The sequence below is a fragment of the Cetorhinus maximus genome, chromosome 1 (assembly GCF_964194155.1).
Source record: "Cetorhinus maximus chromosome 1, sCetMax3.hap1.1, whole genome shotgun sequence".
NCBI classification, from domain to species: domain Eukaryota; kingdom Metazoa; phylum Chordata; class Chondrichthyes; order Lamniformes; family Cetorhinidae; genus Cetorhinus; species Cetorhinus maximus.
The window spans coordinates 133,924,562-133,948,138 of record NC_135879.1 but is presented as its reverse complement, the minus strand read 5'-3'; the positions used below and the strand labels follow the sequence as shown (position 1 = coordinate 133,948,138).

The following is a 23,577-nucleotide window of genomic DNA, read 5'->3' as shown; positions in this document are numbered from 1 at the left end:
CAGTGCCTCTATATCCCTTTGGCGACCACAATTGCATGCAGTACTCTAAGTGCAATCTAACCAAGGTTCAACATTGGTTTAGCATATCTTCCCTACTTCTCAATTCTATTCCTGTAGAAATTAAGCTTAGTGCTTAATTTATTATTTTTTTTAAAAATGGCCTTGCTAACCTGTGAAGCAACCTTTAGTGATTAGTGCATTTGTTATCCGAGTTTCCTTTGTTCCCCTAACTAGAGTTGCACTTTCCAAGCATTAGGAGAGCTCCCACCCTATTCTTCCTTCCAAAACGGACCATCTCACATTCATCTGTGTTGAACTTAATTTGCCAATTATTTATTCATTCTGCAAGTTTATTAGTGTCCTCCTGCAATTTGTTGCATTACTCCTCAGTACTGATTATCCCCCAATTTGGTGCACAATTGTCAAATTGTGTTTTTGATGCCAAAGCCTAAATTGTTAATGTAAGTTGTGAACAGCAGTGGTCCCAGCACTGACCCTTGTGGAACACCACATCCCACCTTCTGCCGCTCTGAATAACTAGTCCTTACTCCCATTCTTGCTTTCTCTCTTGAAGCCAACTGGCAATCCATTCAGCCACTTGTTCCCAGACATTCATTCTCTAAAATTATTCATTAGTCTATTATGGGGCACCTTGTTGAAGACCTTTTGAAAATCCAAGTAAATTACATCTGCTGCATTACTATTGTCTGCTCTGTGTTACCTCCTCGAAAATTATGTTGGTTAAGAAAGATTTTTTCTTCTCAAATCCATGCTGACTATTAATTATATTTCTCATATTTAGGTGTTCTTCTACTCTTTCCTTTAATAAGGATTCCATGATTTTCCAGACCATCAATGTAAAGCTGATTAGTCTATAATCCGTGGACATTTTCTGTCCCCCTTCTTAAATGCAAGAACACTAGGGGCCAAATTCCCCAAAGGGTCACAAGCACCGCTGGATTGTCACTCTGCTCCTTTTTTTTGCAGTAAGATGCTGCTCTGCATTTCTGGCCCAGACTTCCAAACTGGGCCTCTTCAGAAAACAGAACATACCTGGGTCCATGGTCTAGGGCTTGCAGTCAGGACTCAGAATACAGGCACTCCTGTGGCGACATGGAAAGGAGTCCAGGGGCAATGTAAAACTCAATCAGAAGTCAGAGATAGGAGACAGGGGTGCAGCGGGCATGCAGCAGGAGGAATCACTGGGAGCATGGTGTGCTCCAGCTGTAGGGAGGGGCAAGGGCTGCATACTCCAGAGGGAAAAAGGGCAGCTCGGTGTGTGGTGCTTTGCTGTCCTTGGGCTTGGCTGTTTCTGTACTGGGCTGCAGATTGGAAACACATAATGGGGGGAGAGATATGTGAAGCTCTCCAGGGGTAGTTCACCTCGGTAGGTGACCTTCATAAGTGATGGGCTCGGAGGGGAGGGTAGGAATGTCCACCACAACAACTAAGGGATCCAGTATTATTGGGGAGGCTGGAGGACAACAGAAGGGAGCTCTGCCTTCACATCATGAGGTTCCAGGTATAAATCAGGCAGACGGACAGTGAGAGAGCGTTGAATTGCGTTTCAAAGTAATAGTGGGGAACCACCATCTTGCTGTACCATTGTACTGGCTCTGTCTCAATTGAAAGTTGGGAGGGTTCTGAGGCAGTGTGGGAGGAACACACTGCTGGGCTAAGGGGCCCTTTTTGGGGATGCCCTGTAATTTGTTGGTGCTGTAAGATCTGTTAGTGAGAAAGGAGGAAGACCTCCTTGGGAAGAAAGCCAATGCCTTCATTAGTGCTGTTAATGGGCTACTCAGAATTCAGTGACTTCACATCACAGTCACTGCATCTCAAGAGCAACACATAGGAATTTAGAATTTGAGAAGCAGGTAATAGTGAAGGAGGCACAATGGCATCATATATGGCATTCCAGCAATGAAGGCCAGAATTCACCAGAATTGGCATTCATAATGGGCCAAAGGGCATCCACTCATTGATGTGGCATAGTAATGACCAATCAGTTGCTTATGGTCAGAGACTGGAGCAGAGTTGTTCACTCATCTCATTTACACCTTTATCATCCCACACAGGGCTCTAAATGCTGTACTACCCTATGCTTATTTGCTCACCAGGTAATGACCCAGAAATAATTATCTTTGGGGTTCTGCTTTTCAATTTAGCCTTTAACTGCTCATACTCCCTAAGAGGAGCCTCTTTCCTACTCCTATCTCTGTTATTGGTACCCATGTGGGCCATGACAAGTGGATCCTCCCAATTTCCACTGCAAATTCCTCTCCAGCCCAAAGCAGGTGTCCTGAACCCCAGCACCAGACAGGCAACATGGCCTTCTCGACTCTCGGCTGCAGAGAATGGTGTCAATCTCCCTGACTATACTGTCCCTTACTACTAATAAATTCCTTTTAACTCCCCTCGCTTGAATATCTTTCTGTACCACAGTGCCATGATCAGTTCCCTAATCCACCTTGCAGTCCCCACTTTTGTCCCTACAATCTGCAAGAACCTTGAACCTGCTGGACAATTGCAAGGCTTGAGGCTCCTCCACATTTACCTTCTCGATCCCCTTAGCTGCCTCACTTGCAGTCACATCCTCCTGTCCCTGACCAGAAGACTCTATCCTAAGGGGTGTGACTGCTTTCTGGAACAAAGTGTCCAAGTAACTTTCCCTCTCACGGGTGAATCTCACAGGGGAGAATTTTCTCCCTGTTAAGGGTGGGGGGGCGGGTGTTGGGTGGGAGCACACCCGATTGTTGTCTGCATGCCACCATTTTATGTGGGCAGGCCAATTAAGGCCCCAGTGTGACACGCACCTGGAAGCGCTGAGCGCTCCCTGTACGAGCGGGGGAGTAGGCGGAGTCGGGGCCCGTGCTCTTTCGCGCATGTGAAAGACCATGCATGCGCATGTGACAGTGTCACATGAGCTGGGACATGTCTATGAATTTTATTAAAAATTTTTATTAAAGTTTAAAAACCTTCCTGCCCGTGGATAAGGTTTCATGATAAATGTGAAGGCCACCTGAGCTCTTTGCCTGCCCGCCAACCTTAAGGTTGGACGGCCAGCTCAGTTAATTATTTTAATTGGTATTGAAATGGCCTTAATAGGCCTTTAACAGTTCGGTGGGCGTGCAGCCAACTCCATTGCGTGCCCGCCGAACTGAAGATCTGAATGACGCAGTGGTGTCATCAGGATGCACGCCCGACGTCACCACGTGTCATTTTACGCAGCGGCGAGCAGGGCCCGCCCCCGCTCACCGACCCAAAGATTCTGGCCAGTGTCTGCAGCATGGCCTCCAGTTTAAAAACTCCGAACCCAAGTTTCTCAAGCGGCAGATATTTACTACAGACATGTTTTCCCTGGATCATACTGGTGTCCAAGATTCTCCACATTCACAACACATCACCTGCCCTGCCATCTTTATTGTGTGTTAATTAATTTATTATTTTTTAAATTTATAATCAACTAATAAACCCTACTACTCCCAATAAGCTTTGCTACTGCTAGTAAAAGTTATTAATACTAATAAAATCTTACAATTACTAATAAATTACATGGGTTTTGAAAGATAAAAGAACAAAGTAGTCTCCAATCACTTATCTGTTTCTGTGATGTCACACTTTGATTTTTCTCAGAACGTGGCCAGTCCACAGATTGAGCCCCTTAGCTCTTATAACCAGATTTGCTACTCTCCATGCTCTCAGTTAAGGTAGATACTTATGCTAAGAACACCTGCTCCTTCACTGCATCAAATTCCCAAGCTCCCACTGAATAGCTGCAGTGAGTGACCGGCTGCTGCCATTGTGCTTGCTTACTTCTGTCAGGGGAATCCAAACTATGTCCCCCTTTTACAGCAACAGTATTTTGGTGTCTTCATTCACTAACACACTGAAAAGCTTTGGGACATTTTAAATAGTTTTTCAGCATGTTGGTGAATGATTGAGAGAGGGGCAAGTGAGGCGGCCAGGGGAGGCTAAGGCGCCAGTGGCCAGAGGAACCACAGCACTGGTCCCTGTGGCACTCCTCTCATCACATCCTGCCAACCCAAAAATGACCCATTTATACCTAATATGTTTCCTGTGAGCTAACCAAACCTCTATCCATGCTAATATGTTACCCCCTACATTGTGAGTTCCTATTTTGTGAAGTAACCATTGATGTGGCAACTCGTCAAATGCCTTTTGTAAATCTAAGTACACCACATCTACAGGTTCCCCTTTATCTATGTAACTTCCTCAAAGAATTCTAATAAATTAGGCAAATCTGATTTCCCTTTCACAAAATCATGTTGACTCTGCCTGAATGCATTGTTAGGAAATAGAGGCAGTTTAAGTAAGTAATATTTGTATTTGTGGGTGTTAGGAATGAGTTTTAGCTTTAAAGTTTAAGTTTTATTTGTATTTCTGTATCTGTATGTGAAGAAATGGTTAAATTGAGTTTAATTTTCACTTTGAAAAAGGTACCTGCAATTATAATGAGGTTTTTAACGACTGTTGCAGCTAAGGTAAACAAACAAGGATGGAAGAATTGGGCTGTTGCCTAGCAACACAGATCCAGAGAGGCAGGTCCCTCCCACTGACACACCCACAGAAAAACTAGAAAGAGCAGTTTTGTTTTGGAAGCTGTTGGAGTTCAGCAGGTTTTGAAGATAGCTGCCAGGCAGGAGCAGCCTAGAAGGGACAGATAGCAAGTCCCAAGCTAAAGAAAGACCCCAAAATCCAGCAGGGTGGAAAAGGGGAAAGTCCAAAGGAGACCTTCTAGTTAAAGGAAAGGAATGGAACCTGGTAAAGGTCCTGTTAAGTGAAGTTAAGAGTGAGGGGCAGGGAGAAAGGCTCCAAACTTCAGATTTAGAGAGACAAAAGCTGCAGAAAGCAGATTTAAAGCCAGAACAGCTTGCAAGAGGCAAGAAGGGCCAAAGGATGGCTGAAGGTCTATAACTCTTTGCTATGTGCATGTGAAGCAGTTCTACTGTTGATGGCTGAGTCGGTGAGGGAGAGAGTGCATGGAAGATAGCTTGAATGCATCCAGGGAAGAAGAACATCAGGAGGAGAGTTCGAAACCCTGGAGGTAAACCCTTGCGGAAGGCATCTGAAAGAAAGTGTCGATTTGAGAGAAGATTCCAAGGCAAGTTCTTGGAAGAGTGGAGATTGGAAACCCTCGAGTGAAAGACGGAGTGCAGTGAGGCCGATTGACTCATGGTGTGGCAAGCGTCGGGGGAGTTGAGCAGAGATCCATAGCATCTGGTTGAGGTGGTATCTGTCACTTGGTTTCAGAGTGTGGTGTGTCTGACCACAGGGTGCCTATTGGTTTACATGGACTATATACTTACTGTGAACATTAGGGTATAAGATAGCTTTGTAACTTGTGTTATCCTTACAAATCTGTACATATCTGTAAAGTTATAGCTGCGGGTGAAGGAGTATTGTAATATAGTTCATCTTTTCTTGTTTAATAGATGTTTTATTCTTCTGTTAAAAGTTCATCAGCTGACTCCTGTAACTCTGTTCAGTAGCTACTCGTCACGTATCTAAAACAAGGTTGGGATCTATCAAGCTGGGTTCCACCCTGGGATCAGGCTTGTCCAGGGGTAATCTCAGCTGGGGATCATGACAGTGTTATGATTTTCAAAATGTCCTATTATCTCTTAATAATGGATTCTAGCATTTTCCCTATGACAGACATTAGGCTACCTAGCCTATAGCGTCCTGTTTCCCTCCTTTCTTGAATACCAATGTTACCGTCAGCAATTTTTCAATCTGCTGGGCTCGTTCCAGAATCGAAGGAATTTTCGAAGATCATAACTAATACATCTACTATTTCTGCAGCCACTTCTTTTAAGAGCCTAGGACGAAAGCCATCAGGTTCAGAGGACTTGTCAACCTTTAGTTTTAAGATTTCCCAGTACCATTTCCCTAGTGATTAAGATTGTTTAAAGTTTTTTCATCCCTTTTATCTCTTGATTTTTAAGTCTTGTATGTTTTTTGTGTCTTCTACAATGAAGAAAGACACAAAATACCTGTTCAACGCTTCCACCATTTCCTTGTTTCCCATTATTAATTCTCCAGTCTCACTATTCACTTTAGTTATTCTTGACCTTTTTAAACACTTATAGAAATTCTTAATATCTGGTTATATATTTCTAGCTAGCTTTCGCTCATACTCTAATTTCTCCTTTATTATTTAAGTTATTCTGTGCTGATTTCTAAAATTTGTCCAATCTTCTGACCTAACACTAATTGTTGCTGTATGGTATGCTTTTTCTTTTAATTTGATACTATCTTTAGCTTCCTTATAGTTAACCATGGATTGTGCATCATTCTCAGAGTCTGTCTATCTCAATAAAATATATCTTTGCTGAGAGTTATGGAATATCTCCTTAAATATCTGCCACTGTTTCTCTACTGTCGTGCTTTTAACCTATTTTCCCATTCACTTTAGCCAACTCTGTTCTCAAACTTAAATAAAGACAATTACAATGGCAAGACAATTTTATAGCCACACTGGTCATCCTTTTCTCCCTTAAATTGAACACAAAATTTAATCTAGTTATGATCACTGCTAAATAGAGTAACACCATTAATTAAACTTGCCTCATCGCACACTGCCAGGGGTAAAATAGCTTGCTCTTTGGTTGGGTCTAGAAACTGTCCCGAAAACACAATGGCCCATCTTCCAGGCTACCTTTGCCAATCTGATTCATCCAATCTATGTGTAGATTAAAATTATCCATGATTATTTGTGTACCTTTCTTACAAGGCCCCATTATTTTTTCCTGTATACCCCATCCAACAATGTAGTTACTGTTAGGAGGCCTATAAGCTACTCTCAAAAATGACCTCTTACCTTTGCTATTTCTTATCTTATCTTTTCTATTTATCTCTACCCAAACTGATTCTACATCTTGATCTTTAGAACCAAGGTCATCTTTCACTATTGTACTGTCATCCTTAATTAACAGAGCTACCCTACCACCTTTTCCTAGCTTCCTGTCCTTCCAAAATGTCAAGTACTGTTAAATATTCAGGTCGCAGTCTTGGTCACCTTATAGCCATGTCTCTGTGATGACTCTCAGGGCATACATACTTATTACTATTTGAGTTGACAATTCATCCCTTTCGTTACAAGTGCTATGGGAATTCAGATAGAGCCTTTAGTTCAGACTTTTTACTATTTTTGCATGCTATCCCTTCCTGCCACACTCCGATTATCATTGCTCTTATGGCTACATTGCTCTTTGCCTTGTCCTTTCCCTTTAATTTACCACATCTTCCCTCACCCACATTATTTAGTTTAAAGCCTGCCCTACTTCACTAGTTATATGACTCACCAGAACGCTAGTTCCAGCATGGTTCAGGTGAAGACCATCCCAATGGTATAGCTCCCACTTTCCCCAGTACTGGTGCTAGTGCCTCATGAATTGGGACCCCTTTCTCCCAAAGCAATCTTTGAGCCACCCATTTAACTCCCTGATCTTATTTATCCTACACTAATTTGCTTGTGGCTTTCTTTACTCTTGCTCTTGCCTACAGAGAAGTGTCTATATCCCTTCTTCAAGTAACAGAATGGATAGCAAGCTGGCTACAAAACAGACAACAAAAGAGTAGGGTGGTTAGAGGTAGTTAGTGGACAATATATGTGAAATGGTATTTCAAAAAAGATTGGTACTGGGACTACTGTTATTCGCCATTTAGATAAATGAACTGGGTCTCAGGAATTGAAAATATAATTTCAAAATTTGCAGATGACACCAAATTGGGAGATTTGTCCTTAATACAGAAATACAAAAATACAGGAAAACTTTAATAACATGGCAGAATGGGAAGATAATTGAAAATTAACTTCAATATAGGTAAATGTGAGAAATTATATTTTGGTATGATCATCATGAAAATAAATGTTTAAATCAGATAGGTGATCAGAAGAATCTGGGGGTACAGATATAAAATCATGAAGCATTCCAGATGTAAGGGGGAACAAGTTCATTGAATACATTCAAGATAGATTTCTAGAACAATATGTTGAGGATCCAACTAGGGAACATGCTGTTTTATATTTAATATTGTGTAATGAAACAGGGTTAATTAGAAATCTGGAGAAGAGTGAACATATTATCATAATTTTCCCATTGGGTTTAGGAGTAATGTGGTCAATTCTGAAACTAGGGTCAAATTTAAACAAAGCCAATTACCTGGTAATGTTCAGTGAGTTGGCTAAGGTAGATTGGGAAATTGGGAAAGATACAGTGATAGATAAGCAATGGCAAACATTTAAAAGGAATATTTCATATTTCACAATTAATATGCATTCTCTGTGGTAAATGTAGTCCACCCATGGTTAACTAGAAAGGGATGGTATGAGATTAAGAGTTTACAATGTTGCTGAGAAGAGTTGCTGAGGACTGGGAGGGTCATAAACATCAACAAATTGATAAAGAGGGAGAAAATAGAATGAGGGTAAAATAGCAAGAAATATAAAATAGATTGTAAGAGCTTCTACAAGTACATAAAAAGAAAAAGATTATCAAAGTAAGTATGGTCTCTTAGAGACAGACAGGAGGAATTATGATGGAGAATAAGGAAATAGCAGAGATGTTTAACAAATATATTTTTTCTGTCTTTCACTGGAAATAATGGGGAATCAGGGTCTAATGAGACTAAGAACTTAAGTTAACTTAATAATATTAGTGCAGAAAAAGTAATGGAGAAATTAATGGGACTAAGCTGACTAAATCCCCTGGAACTGGGCCTACATTTTGGGGTTTTAGAAGAGGTGGCTGCAGAGATAGTGAATGCATTGTATTTGATCTTCCAGAATTCCCTTGATTTAGTACAGTCTCTCCAATTGGAAGATAGAAAATATATCTCTGCTGTCAAAGAAAGGAGGAAACAGAAAACAGGGAATCATTGACCAGATCGCCAGACATCAGTAGTAGAAAACAAACTAGAAACTATTATTAGGGACGAGGTAATAGCGCACTTAAAATCAATATTAGGCACAGTCAACAAGCCTTTATGAAAGGGAAACCATGTTTGACAAAACTATTAAGAGCACTTTTGATGGTGCAACTAGTAGGGTGGATAAGGGGGAACCAGTAGATGCAATATATTTGGTTTTTGAGAAGACATTCGATAAAGTACCACTAAGACATTGTTACACTAGATTAGGGCTTGGGATAATACATTAACTTGGGTAAAGGATGGGTTTACAGATAGAAATCAGAGAGTAGGGCACGTTGCAACTAGTGGAGTGCTACAAAGGTCATTGTTTGTGCTTCATCTATTTACAGTCTATATCAATGACTGAGTTAAGGGGACCAAGTGTAATATATCAAAGTTTGGTGAGAAAGTAAGGCACAAGGAGGATGCAAAGAGATATTAACCACCAAGTAACTGCGCAAGGTGGCAGCAAATGGTATAACTGGGGCAAGTATGACACTATCCTCTTTGGAATAAAAAAAAATATATCTTTTAAGAGGTGAGAAACAAATAAATGCAGGGATGTGAAGAGATTTGGTGTTCTTATACACAAACCACAGAAAGTATAGCAGAGTAAAAGGAACCTAGGTGAAATAGGAACCACAGAAACTGATCCTATCCAACAGATATGATGTTACTTGTGAAGATGAGGATTAGATATGATGTTGCTTGTGAAGATGAGGATTAAAAACTGTCAGACAGCCAAAACGTGTGCCATGGCGCCTTGGAGCAGGAGGTTGCCCAAAGTTAGGAGGAGAGGAAGAGTAAAGTGGTAGTTGTAGGGGATTCAGTGATTAGGGGTGCAGCATTCTTTATAAGAAGGATTGAGAAAACCACACTGTTTGTTGCCTTCCTGGTAACAGAGCATCAAGAACTAGAAGCGAAATTAAAGAATGGGCCTTCAGGAATTATAATCTCTGGATCATACAGAGTCAAGTGCAAATTGGCATAGAGATAAGCAGATTAGGGAGGAGAACATGAAAGAGTGATGTGGGAAAAAGGGGCTCCATTTCATGGGACACTGGCACCAGTTTTGGGACAGGGAGTAACTGTGCCATTGGAACAGGCTCCATCTAAACTGGGCTGGGATGACAGTCGTAATTGAAAAGGATAAATGGGGCAGTCAAAAGGACTTTAAATTAATAAATGAGGAGGGGGGCTCAGTTGAATAGCTAATATAAATAGTTCAGAAACAAATGAAAGGGAAGACAGTGGAGTAACAGTAAAGTGGGTAACATAATTAAACCAGGACAGAGGAATAAGAAATGCAAGAGTAAAACATTACAGCAGAAGCGCAGGTTAGCGTGTGTGGCCCAAATAAGTGTGCTGTATGCAAATAGACAGAGTATAAGGAACAAATTAAATTGAATGAACTGCTGATGCAAATTGAACTTGGAAGATATGACATAGTAAGCATTACTGAGGCATGGCTTCAATACAGTCAGGTCTGGGAATTAAATATAAGGTCTACAGGAACAATGCAAGAAGAATAGTAGAGGGGGTGGAGTAGCCATACTGATTAAAGATTAAATCACTTTGATGATGAAAGGATGTAATGAGGGATAAACAGGCAATAGAGACAAGATGGCTAGAATTAAGAAATAGAGGATTTAAGACTATGGTAGAAGTTGAGTATAGGCCCCCTGGGTAGCAGCTGTGAAGTCATAGATTGTATAAATGCAGCGATCAGACAAGCATATAGCAAAGACAAAGTGGTTTAAGGGGATGAGGGGGTTGACTTTCATTGCGATGCCATGGCATACAAGGTTATGGGCCTAGTGCTGGAAAATAGGATTAGAATAGTTAGGTACTTGTTTGACCGGTGCAGACTCGATGGGCCGAAGGGCCTTATTCTGTGCTGTAGACCTGTATGACTCTATGACTATGACTCTATATAGTTTGGGATAAGCAGACCAACAAATCTCAGAATGGTAAGGAATTTCCTGAGCATGTCAGGGATAGTTTTCTGCAGCAGTTACGTCCTGCAGCCAAAATGGGGTCATGCCATATTAGATTTAGTAATGTGTAATGAGCCAGAGTTAGCTAACAGCCTAATGGTATGAGAACATTTATCTAATAGTGATCATAACATTCGGATTCAGCATTGTGTTTGAAAGAGAGAAACATGAAGCAGCTACTAGAATTCCAAATGTAGGTAAGGCTGATTTCAATAGGATGGGTCAGGGGTTGTCCACAGTAAAGTGGGAACATCTGTTAATGGGAAAAATTGACAGAGGGAGGTGCTCAAAAAGGAATTTACTATGACATAGGGCCAGTTTATCCTCTAGGGGGCAAGAGCTGTACTTGCCAATAAAAGCCATGGACAACTAAAGTGCAAAGAAAAAGCATACAAAAATGCAAAATACAGCAGATCCAGGAAAATGGGAAAGCTACATAGGAGATGTAGGCCATTCAGCTCATCGAGCCTGCTCTGCCATTCAATACGGTCATGGCTGATCATTCACTTCAATGCCTTTTTCCCACACTATCCCCATATCCCTTTGGTACTTAGAAGTCTGGCAAACTCTGCTTTAAACATTCTCAATGACCGAGCTTCCATTACTCTCTGGGGTAGAGAATTCCAAAGATTCACAACCCTCTGGAGTAAAAATAAATTCTTCACATCTTGATCCTAAGTAGATTCCCTCTTATTTTGAAATTGTGTCCCCTGTTTCAAGACTCCCCAACCAGGCAAAACATCTTACCTGCATCTACCCTGTCTATCCCTTTAATTATTTTGTAGGTTTCAATGAGATCACCTCTCATTCTTCAAAATACTAGAGAATACAGGCCCAGTTTCCTCAATCTCTCCTCATTGAACAGTCCCATGGCGGGATGGCCCCAGGAACAAGTCTGGCAAACCTTCGTTGCACCCCCTCTATGGCAATAATAACCTTCCGAAGGCAAGGGGACCAAAACTGCACACACAACTCCAGGTGCGATCTAACCAAGGCTCTATACAATTGAAGCAAGACTTCACTACTTCTGTACTCAAATCCTCTTGCGATAAAGGCTAACTTACCATTAGCCTTCCTAATTGCTTGCTGCACCTGCATATTACCTTTCAGTGACTCATTGACGAGGACACCCAGGTCCTTCTGTACATCCACACTTTCTATTCCCTCACCATTTAAGAAATGCTCTACGCATCTGCTCCTCCTACCAAAGTGGATAACCTCACACTTTTCCACATTATATTGCATCTGCCATGTTCTTGCCCACTCACTAAGTCTGTCCAAATCCCCTTGAAGCCACTTTGCGTCTTCCTCATAACACACATTCACAACTTAGCTTTGTATCATTTGCGAACTTGGAAATATTGCTTTTTAAAAAAATTCATTCATGGGATGTGGGCATTGCTGGCTAGGCCAGCATTTATTGTCCATCATTAATTGCCCTTGAGAAGGTGGTGATGAGCTGCCTTCTTGAATCGCTGCAATCAACGTGGTGTAGGTCCACCCACAGTGCTGTTAGGGAGGGAGTTCAAGGATTCTGACCCAGCAACAGTGAAGAAACGGCGATACATTTCCACGTCAGGATGGTGTCAGGAGGGGAACTTCCATGTGGTGGTATTCCCATGTGTCTGCTGCCCTTGTCCTTCTGGATAGTAACCGTTCTGGGTTGGAAAGTGCATTCTAAGGCGCCGTAGTGCGTTCCTGCACTGCATCTTGCAGAATGCACTCACTGCTGCCACTGTGCATTGGCGGTGGAGGGAGTGAATGTTTGTGGATAGGGCGGCTGCTTCATCCTGGATCGTGTCAAGTTTCTTGAGCGTTATTGGTGCTGCACTCATCCAGGCAAGTGGACAGTATTCCATCATACTCCTGACCTGTGCCTTGTAGATGGTGGACAGGCTTTGGGGAGTCAGGAAATGAGTTACTTGCTGCAGGATTCTTAGCCTCTGACCTGCTCTTGTAGCCACAGTATTTATATAGCTAGTCCAGTTCAGCTTCTGGTCAATGGTAACCCCCAGGATATTGATAATTGGGGATTCATTGATGGTAATGCCATTGAATGTCAAGGGGCTATGGTTAGATTCTCTCTTATTCGAGATGGTCATTGCCTGACACTTGTGTGATGCAAATGTCCCCATGTACAAATCATTGATATATATTGTGAACAGCTGGGACCCAAGTATTGATCCTTGTGGTGCCCCACTAGTACGAAGAACAACAGAGTGACAAAGCAGATAGCAAGAGCTACAAAAAGGGGGTATGAAGGAACTTGCACGTGTTATCAAAATCAACATTTTTACATTAATTTAACATTAGGAAAAATCGGGTGATCAAGAGCAATCCGGAACCTTAAAAACTGACAGTGATATTGCCAATGAAAATAAGGAAATGGTGGTCATACTCATTCATTACTTGGTGTTAGTAAAGGAAGATTTCAACATCCCAGAGATCCCAAGGAAACTAATATTATGTCACAGTCAGGGGCAAATCTCCAGGAACGGATGATTTCCATCAAAAAGTTAAGGAAGTAGGTGAGAATATTGAAAACCTATGGTTAGGGTATCGGTAAAGTTATCTTCATTTGGGAACTTTCCCTTACATTGAAAAATTGTGCAAGTCACTTTGATATTTAAGGAAGGAGAGGTTAACTGATCAATAATTCCCTGGTTTCCCCCTAAGATCTGTTGTTGAAAAATTATTAGAGTCCATAATTAAGGATAAGGTGACTGAGCACCTTGAAAACTCTCAGTTGGTCAGAGGCAGCATGGATTTGTAAAGGGAAGATTATGTCTGATGAATCTGATTTTATTTTTTGAAGAGATGACTAAAGTGGTGGACGGGGGTATGTTTATGAATCTTATTTATATGGACTTCCAAAAGATGCCAGATGAAGTCCCTCATAATAGATTGTTAATTAAAGCTGAAGCTCCTGGAATTGAAGAGAGGTTGCTGATATAGTTAGAAAGCTGGCTGAGCAGCAGGAGACAGTAGGGAAAATGGTCAGACTCTCTTAATTGGCAGTTAGTGGTGTTTCGCAAGGGTGTGTGTTGGGGGTCTCAACTATTTACCCAAGTTGTTAATAAATACGGTAATGACTTGGGTAACAAGTTAGCTATAGAAAGCCACATATCCAAATTTGCTGACGACAAAAAATAGATGCCATTTTGAACAGTGTAGATGGAAGCAAAACATTACAAAGAGTTATTGATAAAATGAGTGAATGGGAAAAGCTATGGCAAATGGATTTCAATGTAGACAAATATGAGGTCATCCACTTTGGACCTAAAAAGGATAGGACAGTGTACTTTACAAATCGTGAAAAGCCAGAAACAGTGGCAGTCCAAAGAAACATGGGGAGACCAATAGCACACACATATCATATACGTGTACAGAAAATAATCAAAAAGGCTAATGGAATGCTGGCGTTTATATCTAGAGGAACAGAATACAAGGGGGTGGAAGTCAAGCTTCAGCTGCATAAAAAGTGTTGGTAATATCTCATCTGGAGCACTATGAACAGTTTTGGATACCATGCCTTAGGAAGAATTCATTGGCTTTGGAGGGAGTGCAGAACAGAGTTGACAGAATGATACTTGGACTCCAAGGGTTATGTTCTCTGGAAATTAGAAGGTTAAGGGGTGATTTGATCAAAATTTGAGATATTAAGGGGAACAGATAGTTTCTCTTTACCTCCCTTATTTCACTGGTTGAGGAATCTAGGACTGGGAGCATAGTCGAAAAAGTCCTTTCAGGAGTGAAATTAAGAAATATTTATACACAAAGGGCGGTAGAAGTTGGGAACTCCCTTTCGTTACATAATACATGCTAGATCCATTGTTAACTTTAAATTAAGATGTGTTTTGTTAATCCAAGGTTTAGAGTAAAGGCAGGTATATAAAGTTAGGTTGCAGATCAGCCAATATCTCATTGAACAGTGGAACAGGTGGAATCGTCCCAGATTTGTACTAAGTGTAGTAGCGGGCGTGAAAAAAGACGATTTACCCTGCTGGCCACAATGGTGGGTTCTCTCGCCGTATCGTCCGTTTCCCAGTATGCCCACCTCATTAATAACACATTCACGGAGAACACTCCGAATTGCTGACAGGCAGGCTCGGATTTGCCTGCCACGCCGTGACCTCAACGCTTGTTCACTCCAGGCGCCATATTTAAAGTGCACTAGAGCGCAGCCTACTTCATGTCAACAGAAAGACGAGTGCAGCAGATACATGGGAACACCACCGCCACCACCTGGAAGTTCCCCTTCAAGCCACTCACCATCCTGACTTGGAAATGTATCACCTTTCTTTCATTGTTGTTGGGTCAAAATCCTGGAACTCCTTCCCTAACAGCACTGTGGGTGTACCTACACGAAGTTGACTGCAGCGGCTCAAGAAGGCAGCACACCACCACCTTCTCAAGGGCAATTAGGGATGGGCAATAAATGCTGGCCTAGCCAGCAACGCTCACATCCCGTAAAATGATTAAAAGACTAGGATTGCTCCAGGCGACAGATAGTCCTGAAAGCAAAGAAGATGGCAGCCTCCAAACTGAGTGACACCTCTCTGGGGAGCCTGCTGGATGCAGTGGAAGGCTGCCGCGATGTCCTCCAACCCTGCTCTGGCTGCAGAAATTCCAGAATCACCAATCTAGCATGGGAGGCGGTGGCAGCAGTGGTCAGCACCACCAGGGCACAGAGGAGGTCAGTCATCCAGTGCAGGAAGAGAATAAATGCTCTCATCTGTTCTGCCAGGGTGAGTCAACCACCTCATCACTGTCAACTCTCATGCTCACAAACCCACACATCCACAGGGATCTCGCACCTCAATGTACAAGACCACTAACTCTCTCACAATCCCTCACATCTCCATCAGGCTCATATCCTCTGGAGTTCGTGTCCTCATCCCGTCCATGTCCCTGCTCACCACACAAACATTTCACGTAGTGCCATGTGTCCTGCTCACACTCTCTCCATCCATTTCCATGCAGGAGAAGCTGGCTCATAACAGCAGGGAGAGATCCCAGACCGGGGGTGGAATGGCCCACATTAGGTTCCTCACTCACTTTGAGTAGCGTGTGATCGAGCTGCCGGGCGAGGCTGTGGGCCACGCCTATGGTGACGGTGGTGAATACCCACGTGAAGATCCTGCACCACATCATCCCTCTCTCAACTCAACTGTAAGTGCTCTCTCTCCTGCTTTTGACTCTGCTGTCATACATTAATTATCTCTACTTTGGTTCAGTGAGCTCTGCCAAGCAACCGACATCCTCAGCCAGCCAGTCCCTCAACTCCACCTAAGAGGACACCTCTGCCATTGAACAACTGGAAGTAAGCAGCCTGGAAGACGTGTCACAGAGAAGCACACCTTGGTGGGACCTAGATCAAGAGCAGGCTCAGGTTCACAATCTGGTGGTCACTGCATGGACACGAGTCCACAGGAGGCAGGTTCAGCCGAGCTCCCCAGCAGTCGGAGGACTGCTGGGGAAGAAGCATCTGTGAGGTCAGAGTCAGGTGATGAGCCTCTGAATTCAGCCTTCCAACTCATCGTGGAGAATCAGCAGAAGGCAGGGGAACATCACGCAGAGCTGTTGGAAGCCTTCAACAGAGTGGCACGCAAGTTGGAGGGGTGCACCGCCTGATCTCTGATGAAGTGGTGCCCACATGTGTGTATGGAGGTCTCATGGGGAGAATAGCGGATGCCATGGAGACCCTGGTCCCTGGTCTAACAGAACGTAGAGATGCGTGTATCCAGACGTGTTGTGGGCCAGCTTGTTTTACCACCAGCATAATGGTAAATCGGGCTGGGGGGTTGGTGGTGGCGGGCCTTACTTTGCATCCCATTACCGGAATGCAAATCAGGTTCACACCGGCCTCCAGCAGGATTTGCGTTCCGCATGCCAGACACTGTCGGATGATCCTGCTATGCTTTCACGCCAGTGTGAAACTGATTTTTGCGCTTCACGCCAAATTGTATCTCCCCACCCCACTGCCCGCCACGATGCCAATCGCCAACAGGACCAGGCAATTCTGCCCTATGCTCTTGCTGCATTTGTCTAGAGCTTTGGTGAGACTACCTCTGAAAAACCCCATTCAGGTTTGATCGCTGTACCCAAGGAAGGATACATTTCCCTTGGAGGGGGGTGGAGGAGATGCAACAAAGGTGTACCAGATGGATTCCTGGGGTGACAGGATTGTCCTGTCAGGAGAGATTGCTTATATTTCATTGCTTATAATGAGCTTATATTCTCCGGAGTTTAGAAAGACTATGATCTCATTAAAACATAAAATTCTTCAAGGGCTTGACAGGGTAAATACAGATAGGCTGCTTCCCCTGGTTGGAGAGTCTCAAACTAATAGGCCATAGTCTGAGGATGAGGAGCTGACCATTTCAGACTGAGATGAGGAAAATTTCTTGAGAATTTTTGGAATTCCCTACCCTAGAGGGCTATGAACACTCAGTCGTTAAACATATTCGAGGCTGAGAGCGATAGATATTTGAGCACTATGATATTTGGGCACCAAAGAGGTTAAGGGATATGGGATTTGGGTGGAAAAGTGAAGTTGATATACAAGATCAGCCATTATCTTATTGAAAAGTGGAGCAGGCTTGAAGAACTACATGGCATTCTCATGATCCTATTTCTTATGCTGTTAGGTACTAATGTATACGTACTAACACTTAGGCCAGGACTTTCCCCTCGGCGATTTGGGGGCAGGGCCTGCTCGCCGAGGGGAAAATGATATGGGATGACGTCGGGAGGAACCCCCGACATCATCCCGGTCCATTTAAATCCTCAGGAAGGCGGGCGGACAGCGAAATCAGCTGTCTGCCCGCCGACCTGTCAATGGCCAATTAAGGGCATTGACAGGCTAATTAACCTTGTTAAAGACCCTGCCCATCCAAGCTTAAGGCTGGGGGGCAGGCCAGGAGCCCCAGCGGGCTCCAGATTATTCATGAAACTTCATCCACTGGCGGGATGAAGTTTCATGTCCGTTTTTGAAAAATTTAATAAACTTTGTGTGTTTCTTATTAACATGTCCCATCTCATGAGACATTGTCACATGAGGGGGACATGTTAATAATTTTAATATTTCTCTATTTTTTGACTTTTCTTACCTGTCAGTGAACTCCCTGAGACAGCACTTTGCCTCAGGGAGCAGTGTGCTCTTTCGCACGCATGCGCGAAAGAGCACACTTTGACAGATGGGTAATCCCTCCACCCCCGGACAGGAAGCGCATAGCGTTTCCTGTCGGGAAGGCCGCTGGGCGGGCCTTGATTGGCCTGCCCACTCAAAATGGCGGCCAGCCCCGTTTCGGCGGCGGAGTTCGGCTGCACGCCCGCCACCGAGGGCTAAATTTTGCCCTTAATCTTTGGGTTACTGCTGGATTAGCAGTGGGAACGGCTGATGCATGTGTGAGACAGACAGACAGACAGACGGCAAGAGGGGGAGACAGACAGAGAGAACTAGTGGAACTGGCATTCTCCCACCCACACCAAATTTGCCACGAGGAAACTGCCTCCATCCAAATGAGAGCACAGCGAGATCAGGAGGATAAAAGAGAGGTGGTAGAGCATCACCAAGAGTGAAACAAAAACAGAATTACCTGGAAAAACTCAGCAGGTCTGGCAGCATCGGCGGAGAAGATTTTCTTCTCCGCCAATGCTGCCAGACCTGCTGAGTTTTTCCAGGTAATTCTGTTTTTGTTTTGGATTTCCAGCATCCGCAGTAGTTTTTTGTTTTTATCACCAAGAGTAAGGCTGGCAGGAGGATAAAAGAGCTAGGGTGGGTGGGTTCAGTGTTGAGTGATCTCATTTGAGAAAATAATCACATTGTGATGTCATAGGAAAGTGATTGGATAGCCAGTTTTCCTCATTTTCTCTCTCTAAACTAGGGCATTCAAATTAGGAAATAAGAAATTAAAAACCTCAATCAGGGCGAGTATAACAGTAAGTGAATATAGTATTGGCACAGAGCAGGTCAAGAAGCATTAATTAGAATTAACAATTTAAAAAAGGTACTAGCTAGATTGCAAGAGGGAATAGAAGGATTTTTTTTTAAGATCACGGATGGGCATCCGAGACCTGACGCTTGCAATTTTTGTACCCTGTGGGAACTTCAGGACCCGTCATGTGTCTTGGGAGTATGTAAGAAGTATCTCCAACTGCTTCAGTTCAACAGGATTTCTGTGCAAGAGCAGCAGGCAGCTGGAGTTACTGTGGAGCATTAGGGAGGATGTGTGTTTCCTGGATCATACATTCCAGGAGGTGGCCACCCCCACAGGTAGGAAGGGTTCCTTATATAGATGGGTGGCCATCTATATCAGTGGGAAGAGGCAAATAGCACAGGAGCATTTGATGTGGAGACTAGTGGGAGTGATGATGGAGTGCAAGGGATTGCACAGGAGGGAACAGCAAAGAGTAGAAACGTAATATTTTATAGAAAATTCCAGAGACAGGGGAACAGGCAGGCATTTCGGTAACCATTATAGAGAGTTCTGCATGGTGTATTGTCAGGGAAGGAAATGAGCCACAAGATTTGGTACACATCAGTACCAATGACATAGGGAGGGCAGGTATTGAGGTCCTACAATAAGATTTTAGGAGCTAGGGAGAAAGTTAAAAAGTAGGACCTTGAAGTAGTAATCTCCGAATTACTCCCAATGTCACTCCCTAGCACGAGTTGAAATAGGAAAACAGGGAGGATCAGTACACGGCTAGAGGTATCATGCAGGAGGTAAGGCTTCAGATTCTTAGGGCATTGGGTCCAGCTCTAAAGCACGAGATATTTATTCAAAAGGGATAGGTTGCATCTTAGTATATTCTCACAGGGAGGTTCACTAGTGTGGTTGGGGAGGACTTAAAAGTAAATTGGCAGGAGGATGGCCAACAGCATATAGAAGTGGAAAAGAGGAATAAGGTGCATGCAGTGAGTGTTGGACAGCACTAGGGAAGAGATTAGTACCATATTAGAGAGGAGGGGGATTAAGATGGATTACAAAGAATACAAAGACCATTTTACAATGCATATATGTAGATGCAGTGCGGTGAATAAAGTAGGTGAGCTACAAGCACAAATAGCTGTGTGGGGACATCATGTAGTGGCAATAACGGAAACACGGATTAAAAATGGTGAGGACTGGACACTTAATATTCAAGTGTACAAAGTGTTCAGAAAGGATAGGGAAGGGAAAAAAAGGGAGGTGGTTGGCATTACCAGTAAGGGAAGACATTGAAGTGTTGGGGCTAGCTTTCTCTGTTACTCAAACCTTTCCCTCCTTATTATCTTTTAGTCATTCTTTGCTGTTTTTTGAATTCTGTCCAATCTTTGGACCTGCCGTACATCCTTGTGCAATTATATGCTTTTTCTTTTAAGTTTGATACTATCTTTAATGTTTTTGGTCTTGGACTCACTCTTCTCTCCCTCAAACCGAATGCAAAATACTTTGGGGCACCTTCACTAATTAATTAATCCTATCTCATTGCACAATGCCAGGTCTAGTATAGCACCCTCTGGTTGGCTCCATAACGTGCTGTTCTAAGAAACCATCCTGAAAACATTCTATGAGCTGCCTTGGGAGCGAAAATCTGGTCCTATGCCTCTAAGCTTACATCGACTTATTGCAAAATTCTATGGTTTTGAAGTTGTCAGGCCAACAAAGAATTATATTTATAGTTTCTTATGTTTCTCAGTAACATTCCAAAGATGCAATGAAGTGCAGTGACTTTTGCAATTTATATTCTATACTCTACACTACACCTAAATGACATTGAGCATTTGTTCATGAAATTTCAAAATTTCAGGAGTCATTTCAAATACACATGACCCAAAATAAATTGATAGCAGCAGCCTGTTATATTATGGACTTTTTACCAGATTAACTCCTGCCTTTCTAATCTTTGAACTACAGCATATATTGCAGCTTTATGACCAGGATATTGAGGGTGGGGCCCGCTCGCCGACGCGTAAAATGACACGGTATGACGTCGGGTGGAACGGTCAACAGCCAATTGAGGCCATTTAAAAACTAACTGAACTAGTTAGTGGACCTGCCCGTCCAACCTTAAGGTTGGCGGGCAGGCCGGGAGCCCTTGCGGGGCTTCAGGTAAGGCATGAAACCTCAGCTACGGGCAGGATGAGGTTTCATGTACATTTTAAAAAATTTAATAAAAGTTTGAATGAAAGTGATGGACACGTCCTAACTTATGTGCCAGTGTCACATGAGGGGACATGTCAGGGAAATTTTAATTTTGTGCATTGGTCATTTTTGAATTTGGCGCTGATCTCCCTGAGGCAGCACTTAGCCTCAGGGAGATGAGTGCGCTCTTTAGCGCGCATGCGCAAAAGAAAGAGCGCACTCCCGGCTGAGGGAATTGCCTCCCCCGCCCGCACAGGGAGCACACAGCACTTTCTGGTGGACGTCACGATGGGTGGGCCTTAATTGGCCCGCCCACGTAAAATGGCGGCTTTCCGATCGGAGGCACGCCTGCACATGCCCGCTCCTTCGCTTCCCCCCCAACAGGGGGAGAAATTTCTTCCCTATATGGACTTGTTCTACTATCACACAGTCAGTTGTTTAGTGACAATGTTACATACTTGTAAGACCATCTCAATGTCTTGCTTCTCCAGGTAAGATCTTGTCACTATCCTTCCATCAAAATCGATTTCCGCTTTAAATCGGACCGTGTTCAGACCCATGTCGGTAGCCTTTACATCATGCACAGCTCTGATGAGAGTAAATGTGTCATTAAATCTAAAATAAATATTTTAGACAATTCAAAGTGGAAATGGGGAAAAAAAATCAAAAGAATAAAAACATAATTTAATACTGCATTTTGCCATGCAAGGGAAACAACGCACCTAGCCTCTGCTGAACATCTCATCTATGCAACCCAGCTAATGTCAGAAGGATTGAATACAAATGCACATTAACATTGTGATCTAATGCGTTGTTTCCCTTGCATGGCAAAATGCAGTATTAAATTATGTTTTTATTCTTTTGATTTTTTTCTTCTTGCATGACGAAAGGCAACTCTGGGTTGCTTTCCAACCCAAGAAGCCTAAATATCCAAAAGAAGAATGACAGACAAATTGGACGTAAAAGAACAGAAAGAATTTGGACAAGCCCCACTTTATTTGGTAACTCTATTTAATGGGTATTTTCAGCATCTTCCCCATCTCTTCTGAACAGTGTATGATTACATTTACATTCTCCACTTCGTACAAATACATGCAACTTTAATTGCACTCACTCTGTCACACATTAGCAAAGGTATGATTTGGGTTTGGTGTCCGTTTAAAATAAAAGGCAAGAATTGTGCCCGATGATGGAAGATTATATTTTCAGTCAAAACTGTTATTTCTGTCACAAAATTACCACATCATCTTGTCAAAATGTATCATCCCATTAAATTAGAAGTTGCTGGCTGCCCTTTAAATGCAAACAAGCCAACATTGAAGTAAATAAATATGGTCTAAAAGCCAATATGGAGACATGGCTGCAGGATGACAAGGATTGGGTCCTAAATGTTGAGCCTCATATGACATTCAAGAAGAATAGGAAGCTAGGTAATTAATTAAGGTTGCCATTGGTGCAATAGTTAGAGATGATCTTGGTCCAAGGGATCAGGATGTAGAATCGGTTTGGGTGGAAATGACAAATAGTCAGGGAAATAAGTCACTAATGGGAGTGGTCTACAGGCCCCCTAACAGTAATCACAATGTAGGACAAAGTATACAAAAAGAAATATTGGGGGCTTGTGATAAAGGGACGGCAATAATCATGGGTGATTTTAATCTACATATAAACTGGAAAAATCAGATTGGCAGTAGAAGCCTGGATGAGGCGTTCATAGAATGCTTTTGAGATAGTTTTTTTTTTAAAAAAAAAGAGCAGCACATTCTGGAACCAACCAGGGAGTAGGCTATATTAAGCTTTGTATTGTGTAATATGACAAGATTAATTAATGATTGCAGAGTAAAAGCACCCCTAGGTAGCACCAGTCACACTGTGATTGAAATTTTAGATCCAGTTTGAAAGGCAGAAGTGGGTCTAAGACTAATATTTTAAACTTAAATAAGGGCAACTTTGTGGGCATGAAAGCTGAACTAGTTAAAATGAACTGGGATATTAGGCTAGAGGATATATCAATAGAGAAGCAGTGGTACTCAGAATAAGTATATTCCTATTAAAAAGAAAAATTAAAAGGGGTGGACCCACCATCTGTAGTTAACTAAAGAAGTTAAGGAAAGTATCAAATCTAAGGAAAAAGCATATAACTGTGCAAAGATGAATGGCAGGTCAGATGATTTATCAGAGCATAAACAACGGCAGAGAATGATTATGGTTAATCAGGAGAAAGAAATTGGAATATAATAGGAACGTAAAAATGGATAGTCAAGAGTTTCTACAAGTATTTGAAAAGGAAGAGAGTAAGTAAACTGAGTGTTGGAGCTCTAGAGAATGACAACGGAAGTTCATAGTGGATAATAAGGAAATAGTACATCAAAGGAACAAATATTTTGCTTCTGTCTTCACTACAGAAGATACAAAAAATATTCCAGTAATAGCTATAAATCAGGAGGTGGAAGGGAGAGGGGAATTTGGTGAAATGACAATCACTAGGGAAGCGGAATGAACAAACTGATGAA

At 42.6% G+C, this 23,577-nt stretch overlaps 1 protein-coding gene and 1 long non-coding RNA gene across 4 annotated transcripts in view; one reads left to right on the top strand and one right to left on the bottom strand.

Moving 5' to 3' along the window:
* The window catches only part of LOC144683762 (uncharacterized), a 1,025,508-nt gene that overhangs the window by 697,762 nt on the left and 304,169 nt on the right, over positions 1-23,577 (top strand). The window lies entirely within an intron of this gene.
* The window catches only part of slc30a9 (solute carrier family 30 member 9), a 142,857-nt gene that overhangs the window by 8,802 nt on the left and 110,478 nt on the right, over positions 1-23,577 (bottom strand). For all 3 annotated transcript variants that reach the window (XM_078547089.1, XM_078547099.1, XM_078547107.1), the window contains one exon: positions 21,523-21,652. In XM_078547089.1, the coding sequence (XP_078403215.1) occupies positions 21,523-21,652 (130 nt within the window). The remainder of the gene's footprint in view (positions 1-21,522; positions 21,653-23,577) is intronic.